At 45.0% G+C, this 14,777-nt stretch overlaps 1 protein-coding gene across 2 annotated transcripts in view; it reads left to right on the top strand.

The window, feature by feature from the left end:
- The first annotated feature begins 797 nt into the window (after window positions 1–797).
- ARHGAP32 (Rho GTPase activating protein 32) overlaps window positions 798–14,777 on the top strand; it is a 141,894-nt gene continuing 127,914 nt past the window's right edge. For both annotated transcript variants that reach the window (XM_041480636.1, XM_041480637.1), the window contains exon 1: window positions 798–905. In XM_041480636.1, the coding sequence (XP_041336570.1) occupies window positions 798–905 (108 nt within the window). The remainder of the gene's footprint in view (window positions 906–14,777) is intronic.

Raw genomic sequence — 14,777 nt, forward strand, 5'->3', positions numbered from 1 at the left:
AATATGATGTTTAATGAAACTGGAATGGGTGATACCAGACTTTGAACAGGCCTTCGGTACTTCCAAGTCTACGCCATAACCTCTGCAAAGGCACATTTATGCAAACAAAAAGGGAAAAAAAAATACATATCTGCAGAGTGCTGTCATGTGGAAGGGCTGAGGAGCTTTTATGAATTCTTTCTCAGTTTTCATTTTGAGCCTCTGATCTCTGTGTTGGCTTGGAATAACCTTCACAGGGTGTTTGGAAGGTGGCTCCGTATCTGAACAAAAGTTTCTCCTGGTCACATCAGGCTGATTTGAGGTGCTCACTCTTCAGGTAAAATCAGGAAGGGATGAGAGCTGATGGATCAGGCCTTGGGATGTGGAGTCAGACTAAGATTTGGAAGCTGTTTATCCCCATTTCAGGCAAAACCTCCTGAAAGGAGGAGGAATCAAATGTGTGTATTTCTCCGTACAAATGTGTGTTTCTCTTGCTGTTTGCCTGGGCAATAGGAGCCATTTTTCTGAAGTGGACTGAAAATCACTCCTATGCATTTTTCTGTGTTGTGAGACTTGCAAATTGTGCAGTGATTAAACAAAATTATCTACTGATTGCTTAGGAAGTGCAGATTTCTCTCCACCAAATTTACACTCTTGTCCTGCTTGTATAATGAGGAAGTGGGAGAAACTCAGGAGTCTGTGGGATTTCTGGATGTGTAAAATCATTTTATGTTGTCACATAACTGAACACTGTAACAAACTGGGTGTGAGATTACCTAGGAATTGTCAGTGAATATCCAACTTCTGTCCTTTGCAGAATGATGAAGTCCTCTGTCCATGCAGAAGAAGATGACTTTGTCCCAGAGCTGCAGAGGAGCATCCATCCCAGGGAGAGGCCGGACTGGGAGGAGACGCTCAGCGCCATGGTAAACACCTGAGCTGCATCTTCTCTTCCCATTATTTCCCATTCTGAACACTCTGCTCCTCTGTTCCATTTATACTCCCTAAGTTTCAGCTTTTTAAGTGGATTGCACAATACTTTGAACAAGGCCAAAATGCTTCCCTTCCTCTGGCAGTTTGTCAAGGAGAGGGAAGGAGCTTTCACAATGCTTCTGCCCTATTAATACGTGCCCCAAAGCAGGTCTTGTAACCAATTAAAAGGTCCATAATGTCACAACAATTTTCAGTCTGCATTAACCTCTTTTTCAGCAAGACTTCTGAGCATGAAGGGAACTTCTTGTAAAAACATGCTCTTTGAAGCGTGCAGCATTGTGAAGGAATGAGATTTTAGCAAAATGCTGGCTAAGTCTACATGAATAAAACCTTAGCCTGAGAGCAAACCTGCCATCAGAGGGACCAGAGGTGCAGAAAAGCACACACAAAGGTGCTCTTATCATCTCAGAGAAGGCACTCACGTGGGCAGTGGGCTACAGACAACTGGATTACCTTAATATAAAAGGGGGTTTTTGAAGCCACAGTTTCTCTGAGCACCCTGTGCCAGGGCCTCATCACCCTCACAGGGAAGAATTCCTTCCCAGTATCCCATCCTACCCTGCCCTCAGCAGTGGGAAGCCATTCCCCCTTGTCCTGTCACCCTCTGCCTGTATAAAGTCTCTCACCCACCTATTTATGAGGCCCTTCAGGCCCTGCAAGTGGCTCTGAGCTCTCCCTGGAGCCTTCTCTTCTCCAGGTCAGCACTCCCAGCCTGTCAATTTTTGCACTTTTCACTTTGTAATTTTTTTCTTTCCTCATGTGTGGCTGTTTTTGCCTTCTCTCCACCTTGGCCACAGTTGGGAGCAGTGTCTGTTCCCATCAGTGTTGCTCAGGCAGCAGCACCTGCTCCCAGCTCGGAGCTTCCCACACCCTGGAGTCTTGTGGGAGTCGCTGTGTGACACCTCACTGCTGTCTGTGACCTCCAGGTGTGTCTCAGAGCTGTCAGGCTGTAATTCAGTGTGCTCACCTGTGACACAGGTTTCCTGGCATATCTCATTAGTGTTGTTTTTTTTCTCCTGGTTGATTTGCAGTGAAAGCAATGTTCACCTGCTTGAGGCTGTTGTGCTCATGAACATTGCTCAGTGTTTATTTTACCCTGCATCATGCTCCTCTCACTGCCCAATTAAATCACTTTTTGGAACGTGCCCTCATGCACAGCTCTGTGCCAGCAATGCCAAAACTGACTGGTCCAGTAGAGAAGAGATTTAGAGGATGATAAACAGGGAAATTCCCAGCTGGAATTGCTGCACAGTGACTTGGTGTGATGAAGGACAGTAAAGCTGCTGAACCTGTATTTAAAGTGGCTGGATTTGTGCTCACAGGGTTGGTTTGACCTCAGGGTCCTCTTAATACAGTGTGAAGAGGAGGGAGAAAAACCTCTCTTGTTTGTGTTTACTGTGTTGAGTGAATCAAATTTCAACTTCCCTTACCTCCACTCAGGGGCAATATTCAGATGTAAATATTTGCAGGACCTTGTTCAGCACTGACAGTGTTCTCTGTTTAACCAGCATATCTTCAATATTCTGCCTTTTCCCTGATCATTTGAAGCCTGAGGTTTCTTCCCTCACTCTGTTCCTTCACTTTGCATTTTTAGCAGCCTCTGCTTCAGCCTTGTCCTGGAGATTGCTCTTTCCATGGTATGTGACTGTCTCAGAGTGCCACAGTACATCTAATTTTTGGTTAGTGGTCATTGAAGATGCAGATTTTAGGTTTTGTTGCTGCTTGAAGTCCCAGCCCCCAGGGAGTGGAGGATGCAGGGTTGGAGAAGTTGTTCCCTCCATTGGTTCCCCTGGCTGCTGCTGGAGCTCTGACAGGCACCAGGCTTTGTCACCTCCTATGAATTTCACCTTCTCCCAGGTGGGCAAAGGCTGAGACAAGGGACACTCTGGAGAGCTGGGGGAGTCCTGACACTTGTCTCCTGAACTTTGCCTTGTTACATGTTTTTATTAAGAAAAGTCAATTTATGCATTCACAGGTACATGAACAAGTTGTCCCTACTCTTCCTTCCCAGTTGTATCCATAATACTTTTTCAAGGGCTTGTTACTAATTTAGAGAAGTGCTTTGTTTCCAGAGCTTTTTCTTAATAAGAAATAAACTGAAAGTCTTTGTAAATGTGTGGAGGTTGAATGTCCTCCTAAACTGTAAATATAAGGTGACAGAAACTCTTTATTTTTAATGTTTCTGTCATTGCCAGTTCATTCTTGGTACCTGAGTAGCTTCAGTCCTTTCTTTGATGCAGCTTCTTTTGTCTTCTTTAGTTTATTATTTATACTTTCATCTGCTTTTTAACATTGCTTGTTTTGTGTTTGTGGTTCAGCAGAAGGTCAAGTGATTCTGTGTTGGAAACCTGTTTGTTTGGGGGGAATCCCAGAACTGTGAAAAAATTCAGGTTGGAAGAGACTTTGAAGTTCCACCCCATGCCATGGGCAGAGACACCTTCCACTACCCCAGGCTGCTCCAAGCCCCTGCCAGCCTGGCCCTGGGCACTGCCAGGGATCCAGAGACATCTCTGCCTCAGTATTTCTGGTGCAATTCTGTGTTGTAGGCGAGGTCCAGGCTGAAGGAGAGGCAGCCCTGGCTGGACAGAGTTCCCAGGAGCTGGGTAATGAGGCAGCTGCCTGTAACTCCTCAAGCATTGCTATATTTTGTACTCCCCCCCCGACTCATGCTCTGTATTTTTAGAATTTGGATGTATTAGACACAATTTTTCTGTCTCAGCCCCCAATTCCCACTGTGCTGCACCTGCTGGGTAACCTTCACACATCCTGGGATTTCTGCCTCTGCTCCACTTCGGAAAATGCAGTTGATGATATTGACTTTCTTCATAGAACACTTCTGAGTTCTGGAGCTGCAAAGCCCTGTGTGAGCCAAGGAAAATTGCACTTTATGGATTTTCTAACATTTCTCCAAGACAGTAATGTTATTTTAAAGGAAAGGGGTATCTTTTCCTTGTCAGGCCCTGCTGAGTGCTCTGTTTCTGAGTTACAAGAAATGAAGTTGTGAAAGAGCCTTTATATAAAATATCTCACATGAGCCTACAAAACAGCTGTCCCCAGCCTGCATTAACTTTAGCATAAATTGATATTTGTGCTTAATATTGCATTTACCACATGTTGCTGACCTCCTGAGTTCCTGCCTTCTCCTCTCCATGAGTTCAGGGAATTGCACTGTTTGAAAGCACTGAGCCCATGGCTCTCCCCCCATCCGGCTGCTGTGCTTACAGACCCTCTGTTCCTGCCTTGTCTGAATTTCGTGGTGAAGCAGGATTAAAATGCTGAGATAAATACAGAAATCTTCATTTATGCACCCATTGCAAATGTGCTGACACAGAGAGGTGCCACGTGAGCTGCATTCCTCTGACACTGGAGATCAGGGGAGTGCACTCAAAACAGAACCTGGAGCTGCTGGAGAGAGTCCAGAGGAGGCCCCAGAGCTGCTGCAGGGCTGGAGCCCCTCTGCTCTGGAGCCAGGCTGGCAGAGCTGGGGGTGCTCACCTGGAGAGGAGAAGGCTCCAGGGAGAGCTCAGAGCCCCTGCCAGGGCCTGAAGGGGCTCCAGGAGAGCTGAAGAGGGACTGGGGACAAGGGATGGAGGGACAGGACACAGGGAATGGCTCCCAGTGCCAGAGGGCAGGGATGGATGGGATATTGGGAATTAGGAATTGTTCCTTGTGAGGGTAGTCAGGCCCTGGCACAGGGTGCCCAAAGCAGTTGTAGCTGCTCCATCCCTGGGAGTGTCCAAGGCCAGGCTGGATGGGGCTTGGAGCAGCCTGGGACAGTGGAAGGTGTCCCTGCCATGGCAGGATGGGAGGAGATGAGCTTTAAGATCCCTTCCAACTCACGTCTTTCTGTGATTGTCTACGTGCTTCTGAAGAAGTCACTTTTCCTGCACTTCTCCAATTCCTTCAGCTTTGGAAACCTTCAGAATATGAGAATATGAGTCTCCAAGCCCATGGAAGGTTTATTGTCCCCCTGCTGCACCTCTGGCTGGGATCTCATGGGATCTGGGATTCTGCTGACCATAGCAGGGTCAAGAGGTGACAGCAGGGGTCAGGTGTTACTTGTGTGGAATCAGGGTGCTACAAAAGGGGAATCTCTAAATTAAAGTAGAAGACTCTGAATTTGACCAGTGCCAAGAGGGTAGCAGCTGCAGTTGGTACCCATCATTTTAGGCTTTTGCTGTTGGAATTTTCTTAGGAGAAATACAAGCTTATAAATGCTTTAGAAAGGCACAGGGTTAGAGCCTGTCCTTTGAAGTCCCTGGAATAATCCTAGTTCTTAGGTCAGAGGACTTCTGAGATCCATAGTATTTTCAGCATTTGATGCCAGATAGGGAAGGTTCCATGGCTTGTGAAGGTAATAAAGGCTTTTTAATGAGACCTGAATATATCACTGTTAAATCTGGGACATGACTGAGGAGGAAACTATTTTTAAATGCAATTATGAATGTGTGCAGAGATTAGTGCATTGTAAGGGTTTAAAGAAAGATTTTTATGTCCTTAGTATTTGTTTCTCATTCTTTGTACATCACTTGGCCAGTGCTGCCCGAGGTCTTGAGTGGGGCTTCTGCAAGAATAGATGCCAAAAATAGAATACAAGGGGCTTCTTTTTTAATTAGTGTTGGTTCATTGGTTGGTTTTTAATTCACAGAACATCAGGCCTGTTTCTGCTGCAGACTAACCTCCAGGAGTTGTGGAAAAATCTGCATAAAAAGAGAATGTGGTAAATCCATTTGCTTGGCCTTGTAAGCTGTAGTGATTTCCAAACAGTGGTTTACTGAAATGATCTAATTTTAGCTTCTGAGATATGTAGATATAATACCTTTAAACATGTTAAAATTGATATTTTGGATTTTTTTCCCCGTGTCTGTTAATGCTTTGTATATGTGTGAACCAACACCAGAATTTTACAGCTGAGGATGTGGTTGAGAGCTCTGAAGTCACTGACAGAGTTTTGCCAGGCTGATTCTCTTCTCAGATGGGTTCCACATCATGGAGAAAATTTCTTGGGGAAAAATGTGCTTTTGAACTCCGAGTGCCCAGCTGCAAGTTCTTTTTAAAAGCCTAAAGTTTTAAGCTCTCAAGTGCAAGGGGAAGTTTTAGGAGATAAGAAGCTGAAATTGTGGGGCTTTTCTGCTATCTTTTAAAGGGCTTGAACAAGTTAGTAGAAATGGACTTCAGAATCGTGGAATCTCCTGAGCTGGAAGGGACCCACAAGTCATTGAGTCCAACTTCTGGCCCTGAACAGGGGGGCAAAGGATCCCAACAATCCCACCCTGTGCTGAGAGTGTTTTCCAAATTCTCCATGAGCTCTGACAGCATCACAGCCTGACTTAGGTGGTTCTCCACCTAAATGCTCCAGCATTTGTCTTCTGGCTCTGAGTCTGAGGGATCACTGCCTCAGTGCTATAGAAAATGTTACCTGTAGGTTTGGAGGTTGCTTTTGTGCTGCTGAAGGTCCTCAAGCACTTGACTTGCCTGGATTAGTGAGTCAGAGCTGTGTTAATCCTACAGGAACTGCCGTGTGTCTGTCTTCTGTGCCCAGCACTGGGCAGCATTTTCATGGAATTGCTGCAGCTCAGGCTGGGGAATAGGGATAACAGAGGGAAGGGTGGAATAGGAGTCCAGGAAGTGTGGGCAGCATGGGTACTGATCTGACACAAATGTTTTGGGACAGGCCAGCACACCAGGCATCCATCAGGTGCAATAATATTTTGGTCCAAGCAGTTCTGGTTTGGCATTGCACCAGTAACCTGTTTCCTTTTCAATCCACATAACTTGCTTTTCTTTCTGACTGCTGCATGAATCTCACAGTATTTTCCCTCGTTAAGCTTTTGGCAAGGGTTTCTGTTGCTGTGTGAGGTTCTTTCTCTGCCTCTTGGTTAGAGGGGCCTTTTCATTTCACAGGCTGGCTCCCAGCACAGAGCTTGTCCCCGAGAATCTTCGGAAATTGGGGCAATCACTTAATTGGCACATTGGCTTCCATTTGGCTTTGCCAATTAAATAAGTTCAATTCATCCAGAATGGATACTGTATTTTTGGCAGGAAGTATTAATTCATAGTAATCATTTAGTTTTCATAGGCAAGAGCAGCAATAGTTTCTGGTTACATTTAAAGCCTTGCCAGTGTGTGCACTCTGGTACTACAGTGGTGATCCAGGAGATCCAAATTATGTTTTGTAAATATCTGTTTGAAAGTCTGTTTCTATACAGCAAAATGAAGGAATGATTTAGAATTTGCTACAGCTGGATCAGCAGCTTGTTGTGCACCATCACCCTGTTTGTCATTTCCCAATTCTGGCTCAGCCAGGCTGCTGTTGCTGGTGGTGCTGTTCCTGTGGTGCTGGAGATGCTGCTGTTGCTACTCCAAGTTATTCTCTACCCTGAGCTTTGGAGTCAGGATTACACTGTCATGACCCTCCACCTCTTTCCCTCCCACCCTGTTCCAAAGCTGGTCTCTTTCTATGCCTGTTTTGTTGTCAGATTACAGGAAATGCCGCAGTTGTTCGAAATGTACTTATTTGGGAGATAAAACTTATAATTTATTTACTGTCAATCACTTTTCCCTAGTCCCAGCTGCTTAAAATAAGGTGAAACATTAAGGAAGTGAAAGAAGTCTCTGATTCATAAGTGGTTCATTTTAACTGGCTTTTTTTTTTCTTTTAATCAGTGTCCATGTCTTCTTAGTTACCATAATGCAGGAAAGATGGAACAGTTTTTAAAGGGTATCAACAGTCTGCTCATCCATCTCCTTCCATTCCCCACCCCAATGTAAGTCCAAGAGACAAACAAATCATGTTAGAGTTTGTCTTTCTGAAGATTGTAGGCATTAATGTTTGGAGGTTTTTGCCATGATTCAGCCTTCTTAATTACAAAATGATGAATTATTCCCTGAAGATGTTGGTAATCATTAGCCTGACTTTTTTATTTAAGTCATTCCCTACATTTCTGCCTTGCTGCATTGTATTGGTCAATGCTGTGTTGGTGTAAGGCTGCACATTGTTTTTTGAGATTTGATCAAATATCATGGTTGCCAGGGCACAGATTATTCATGGAATCATGGAATGGTTTGGGTTGGAAGGAACCTTAGAGTATATCCAGTCCCACCCCTGCCATGGCAGGGACACCTTCCACTGTTCCAGGCTGCTCCAAGCCCCATCCAACCTGGCCTTGGACACTCCCAGGGATGGAGCAGCTACAACTGCTTTGGGCACCCTGTGCCAGGGCCTGCCTACCCTCACAAGGAACAATTCCTAATTCCCAATATCCCATCCATCCCTGCCCTCTGTCCAGTGGAAGCCATTCCCTGTGTCCTGTCCCTCCATCCCTTGTCCCCAGTCCCTCTCCAGCTCTCCTGGAGCTCCTTCAGGCCCTGGCAGGGGCTCTGAGCTCTCCCTGGAGCCTTCTCCTCTCCAGGTGAGCACCCCCAGCTCTGCCAGCCTGGCTCCAGAGCAGAGGGGCTCCAGCCCTGGAGCATCTCCATGGTCATCATTCACCTTCCCAGCTCTTGCAGCATCAAGTGTCCTGGTCTGACCTCCAGGTCGTTTCTGGAGAGGAGTGTCACCTCCCTTTTCCAGCTTGTGTCACCTTTTCTGGAGGGCGTCAGGAGTGAGGAGTCATCCCTGTGTGTGATCTCAGGCCCAGCTTTCCCCTCCCCTTGGGCAGAGTTAATGACTCTTCTGTTGTGTTGTTCAGAAGTTTATGGACACTGTGTGGTATAAAGTGCATGCTAGAGGCAGACACATTCCTCACATTGCTGTGTTGTCACAGGGCTTTGGGCAGGGAATGCAGCGGATCCCAGTTTTGTGTTCATGCCATTGGACACAGCTCTTCTCTATAAACAAAAGCTGAGCCCAGGTTGGCTTAACACACAGAAATACAAATTCCTGTTAATTGTCCCCTCTCAGATGCTGGGGTTGAATGTCAGGCTGCTGTTTTTTTCACCTTCCCCATCTTGCTGCTGCTGCACTGGGACAACTCCTGAGTTGCTAATCCAATTTATACCTATAACATAACATCACATTGTTATTTGCATAATCACTGGCTGTGGTCAGGGGACTTACCAGAGTGGAATTTGCTTGTTTGAGCCTGAATCTATCTCTGTTGTATTTTATGTGATGAGAAATTGCTTTCTACAATAACAACCCAAAGCTCCAATTGTCCTTTTATATCTAAGCCATAATTAGGATCCTCTCCTCCCTCTGTGCATCAAACAGTAGCTGGAATCTTTGGGGTCTTTTTTTTTACCAACAAGAGACTGGAATCAGAAGTATTGTTCTTGTTGGATGTTCTATTTTCTGTGGCTTTTCTCTATAATTTATTTTGTAGGCTGTACAGAAGCAGGACTCTAACCCTGTCTGCCTTTCCCACGCATATTGTATGTGGGATTTTTGTTCTTAAAGAAAGTACATTCCTGAGCCACTCTGCCATTGTGTGAGGTTGTGTACTGTACCCTGCAGCTCCTGGGCCCAGGCTTTGGGAATGGTAATCAGGTTTCACTATGGGAATGTCAGATCCAAACTTAGGGCTGTCAGAGAGTTATCATGCTAATGCTGCCCTCAGTAGCTGACCATTCACTTGTGCTTGGTTGCATCCCTTTCAGCCCTAAAACTTTGAATTCTGTGAAGGAAAACACAAATGTGAGACGGTTCTGCTGAAAATCCCCAGCACCCCTTGGGTGCACTGGATTCACGTGCAGAGAATCAGGGAGAATTGGGTGTCTCTTTCAGGCTCACTTGGGAAGTGTTGCCATGGCACAAACTCACGCTGCTGAGCAGAGGTGAATTTTGTGGCAGTGACAGTGGCAGAGCCAAAGGAGGTGCTCAGAGCTGCCAAGCTGCTTGTTCCATGTCTTGGATTCCACTTCAGTGGTTTTACATGGGAGCTGGAGAAGGTTTCACCTACATATCTGTGAGCTGCAGATCTTCATTTGAAAACAGAGCAGACAAATAGTTAAGAATTTGTTCTTTGCTCATTCCAGGCTGATCCTTTAAACTGTGGTAAATGGATGCCCTGGACTAACTCCTCTGTGATGCTAAGTCTCTGGAATGAGAGGTTTCTCTGTATTTGCCAGCTCATGGAAATGCTTTAAAGTGTTGGGTTTTTTTTGTTTTGCTTTTTCTTATTCCCCCACCCCCCACCCCCTTTTAATGGAGATGCTGGAAGTAGAAAAAACACGTTCTGTGTGGTCCTTTCAAGAAAAAAGAAGAATCCTCTTTTATACATGCCATGAACTAAGTACTGGTTGGAGCAGTTTGGAATTGAGAACCTGAAAAATAGAATTAAAAGTTCTAAACTCAAAAAATGATGCATATTCAAATGTCTTTATTGAATGCAGATTTCTTAGACATGGGATTAAGAATGTGCATTGCCAGTGTTAAAAGTTTCCTTACTGTAAGCACTTGTCATTTTTTCATTCCTTTTCTCTATCCCATTATCTCAGTTGCCATGAGATTTTAAAGGCATCTCTGGCTGGTGAGTGTTTCTGCACATTCCACAATCCCCAAACTGAGAGCTAGATTAAAAGGTCAGTACTGCCTCTAATTACTTAGGCCATCCTGGCCTTGACCTCTGCACCTAAAGCCCCCCTCCAGCCCGAAAGGATATGTGCACTAAGGAAAGAGCTAAGTGATGATTTCAATTAAAAAAAAAAAAAATTTAAAAGGTTTCAATATTTCTCACTCTGGAAAATGTCCTTGAGCTGGGTGTTATTGAATGTGCCCGTGCTGCGCTCTGCTGATGAGAACATGAACAGCACAGGATTAATCCTTAAAATCACAGAATGACAGGATGGTTGGTGTTGGAAGGGATCTTGAAGCCCATCAAGTTCCATCCCTTGCCATGGACAGGGATACCTTCCACTATCCCAGGTTGCTCCAAGCCCTGGAGCGCTTCCAGGGACAGGGGGACAACAACCTCCCATGACAATTAAGAAATGCTGAATTGGAGGGGGATATTTAATGTTATTTTTACTTCTTCAGTAAAGCTGCTGTAGTATGACAAGCACATATTTTTGTTTAAGATGGCATTGTCAGACCTGGGTACCTAAACTGCATGTTTCTTCTTTATTTTAAATGTGTACAAATATCTGCAGCAGCTCTGAAAAATGTAGCTGCAACATGCTAACATGACAGAGCCATGCTGTATGAAAATGCTTAAGAAATTAATTCAGTTCCACTAAATGAATCCATGGAAAGTGGTAACATGAAGAACTTGGCAAATATTTGCATTTCCATCATATTGCCCCTGTACCTCTGACATTTTGGGGTGAATGTTGTCTCTTCATACATTCCCATATATTTGTGCCATTCAAAACAGTGACCCAGTTATAGCCTTCCTGTGCTCAGTACATCTTAATCCTTTTAGGGATAAATGCTGTGGAATTGGGACCTTTCCTTCAGAATTATTTGGAGCAGCTTGGACATGGTGACTCTCAGTTTAGTGAAGCATTTTCCCTTTCCTTCTGTGATTTATTTATTATGGAGAGCCAGGGTAGTTGTCACAACATCTGAAGGAGGAGCAGAAAGGACTTTGTCTCCCTGGAGTGTGTTAAAGGCTGCATGGTCAAAGCTGGGATGACCAAAATTCTTCCTTCGTTGTGCTCCAGGTGAGTTTCTGGGCAGTAATTCCTGAGAGCAGGTGCTGAGGGAGCCATCACCTTCCACCTCACAGGGAGCAAGGAGTTTTATGGGACACTTTCTTTTTAGTGCTGCAGAGCAAACATCCTGATGGAGTAGATGCTGATCCAGCTCTGTGTAGTGAGCTGGTACCCAAAATTTGGGGTAGCTATTGATGTACTTGTACATGAGCACCCACTTCAGCCCTCTTCATTCCTCCTTGTGCCAAGTGAAGAGATTACTGCTCCCTACAGAGTAATGACTTCTCCTGTAACAACATTTCTGTTCCCTGCTGTTCTCCAGCAAAGAAGTAAAACTGAAGCAAAGCTTTAGGGTTTTTGAGAGCTATAAAGGGGGTTTAGTTTTTTTTCCCTCTCTTTGTAATTTTTCCTTCCAAGAAGATCGAGGGGAAATGAAGATGATGTAAAGGAAAGACTGTCATGGAAACCAAACAGCATTTGGAATCAGCTCTGCTGTTTTTAGAAACAAGGCCATGTGCTGACAGAATCCAGAGCAATCTGGTCCCTCCAAACTGGTTTTGTTGAGAGACTGACAGTAGAAAATTAATATATATGTTACTGCTTCTCTAATAGTTATTCTTGCTTTGTGATAGCATTGGATTAAATTCCTGCCTTCAGAAATCTCACCTGGGTTCAGTCACCTGCCAAGGTGTATCTGTGGTGCCTCCCCAGGGGTCTTCCTGTAGTCCTGTGGAAAACCAACTGTGGGATTACTTGTGGGATTCCAGGGTTTCTTGTGCATCCCAGAGTAAGTCAAAAGCAGCAGGAAGAGGGCTGTGGGTTCTTCACTGGTTCACTGTTCTTCCTGTCGAGGATACCAAGGTGGAAACTTCATCACATTGTGTTCACTGGACTGTTGTGTTGAGTTGTACACATATTTCAGGTTGTGGTACATCTCTGCACGTGAGAGAGACAGGTTGACATGTTTTCTGATAAATGCAAGGGGACATTTTAGGAGAAAATCCTTTCATATTATTCTGTGGAATCGTTAGATATAAATTATTTATGACTAAGGTTTTGTGTGCTAGAGAGCACAAAGCTGAAGTTTTCTAAATCATGTCTATAAATAAAAAGACTAGAAATTTCAAATGCTTAAAGCTAAACAGTCTGATTTGTGCGAGCTCTCAGATTCCACTCTCGGATTCCCAGGGAGATTAGGAGTAGCACTTGAATATGTCCAGGGAAGGGAACAGAGCTGGGGAAGGGGCTGAAGCCCCGGGAGGGGCTGAGGGAGCTGGGAAGGGGCTCAGCCTGGAGAAGAGGAGGCTCAGGAGGGACCTTGTGGCTCTGCACAGCTCCTGACAGGAGGGGACAGCCGGGGGGGTCGGGCTGTGCTCCAGGGAACAGGGACAGGAGGAGAGGGAACGGCCTCAAGTTGCTCTAGAGGAGGTTTAGATTGGATATCAGGGAAAATTTCTTCCTGGGAAGGGCTGTCCAGCTGCCCAGGGCAGGGCTGGAGTCACTGTCCCTGGAAGTGTTCAGAAAACGTGTGGGTGTGGAGCCTCAGGACACGGTTTAGTGCTGAGCACGGGGTGGCAGCGAGTGGTGGTCTTGATCTTAAAGGCCTTTCCCACCCTTAGCAATCCTGTGATGCTGTGATCCATGGGAGGGTTGGACAGGCAGGCAGGCGTTCTTCCTCCTCCCTAGAGGAAGGGTTTAGTGAGATCTCCCTGCCTGGCAGTCCCTGCAGGTATCTGTGACAAAGTACTGACTCTCTGCAATATTGTCTCAACTACTACTGATACAAGTCAAGCTTTTGGAAGGAGAATTTCTTGGTTTAGGGCAAGCTGCTGAAGTGGTGTTGCTCCAAAGCCTTCCCTGCAAAGGTAAGTGACTGAGATTCCTGATAAATCAATTCTCTGAGTTCTGCCTTGAGCTCTAATTTGTTTACCAAGTTTTGGAGTGGAGCAGATTGATACAGCAGTGACGTTCAGCTGTGAAAATGGGACTAAACAATTTGCATAAACAGATTTGCTCTGCAATTACCAGGTTTCCACAGCACAGCGATGCATGGAAAATAGGGAAGTGAGAAGCCACTGATGATGCCAGGTAGCTAATTTTCAGGTGTAAATAATCCAACTGTTTCAAAATGATTTTTAAAATTAAATTACTGTGACACCAAGCACAAAAGATGACAAATTTCATTTGGAGGGTTTTGTTTGTGTTTTGAGGGGAGAGTGACCTGCATGCTACATGCCAAGTTTTGCATCAAAACAGGTGCAAAATAGTGTATGAAATCTACCTTATGTAGCTGTGTATCTTTGGTTTGAATGAAAAGGAGTTGTGGTTATTTAGGAGTAATGCGGTTTCTAAAATTGCAGTAAGTTTCTCTTTTGGTTTCTGTCTCTTCACCAAGGTTTTTTCTCTTATTGGTACCTCTTAATAAAGATCTGAGCTTGCACAAGTTCTCTGCCCTTACCTTTCTGTGCTTTTGTCTCCACTGTGAACCTTGGAGAGATTGTTGTTCTGCAGCAGTCCATGGAGCTCAGATCTAATTGGAAAAGCCCCTGGAGTTAATTACTGCCTTGCATCTCATTGTGGTCCAGTTAACTGGTTGCAGAAAATGGGAGACGCAGAAATCCAGCTCAATTTGGACTTAACTCCACTGGGAAGGAGAGGATAATACAACTTTTCCAGGAGAGGTGCTGGCATTGTGGGCTCCTGGAGGTGTGAGTTTTGCCTACGCCACTTTGAGTCAGATCCAGGGAGGTCTCTGCCCACTGCTGCAAACTGGCTTGAAGCCCACATTTTCTGTCAGATTGTTTATCCATTTTTATATCCCACCAGCTCCTGCTGCTGATGGAGAAGAAAAATTACTTTTCTTCCTACAGAAATTCTGTTCCCTAGGAAATTAAGCAAGCGCATCTAGCTTGGCCTAAAAGCAGCTTATTGGAATGGCACAGTTATTCTTGTAATTAGTTGTTTTCTTATGTAAAAGACCTGTAAGGCTTATTAAATTGGTGATCCTCTTAATGCTAAAATTGACAATGAGACGCTCAAGTGTCCTATTACATCCTGAAGTGATTCTGTGCTCAGTAAGTCAGTCAGCCCAGGGTAGGTTTATTTAAGTGTATAAATACTGTTCCCGTTTTCCTCTGGTGAGTGGCTGTGCCTGTGCAGAGCTGTGGGACAGTGGGGTCAGAGCACTGGCTGTGGTCAGGGCTGTGGAAGGT

The sequence above is a fragment of the Pyrgilauda ruficollis genome, unplaced genomic scaffold (genome assembly GCF_017590135.1).
Source record: "Pyrgilauda ruficollis isolate IOZ18807 unplaced genomic scaffold, ASM1759013v1 scaffold52, whole genome shotgun sequence".
Classification (NCBI taxonomy): Eukaryota; Metazoa; Chordata; class Aves; order Passeriformes; family Passeridae; genus Pyrgilauda; species Pyrgilauda ruficollis.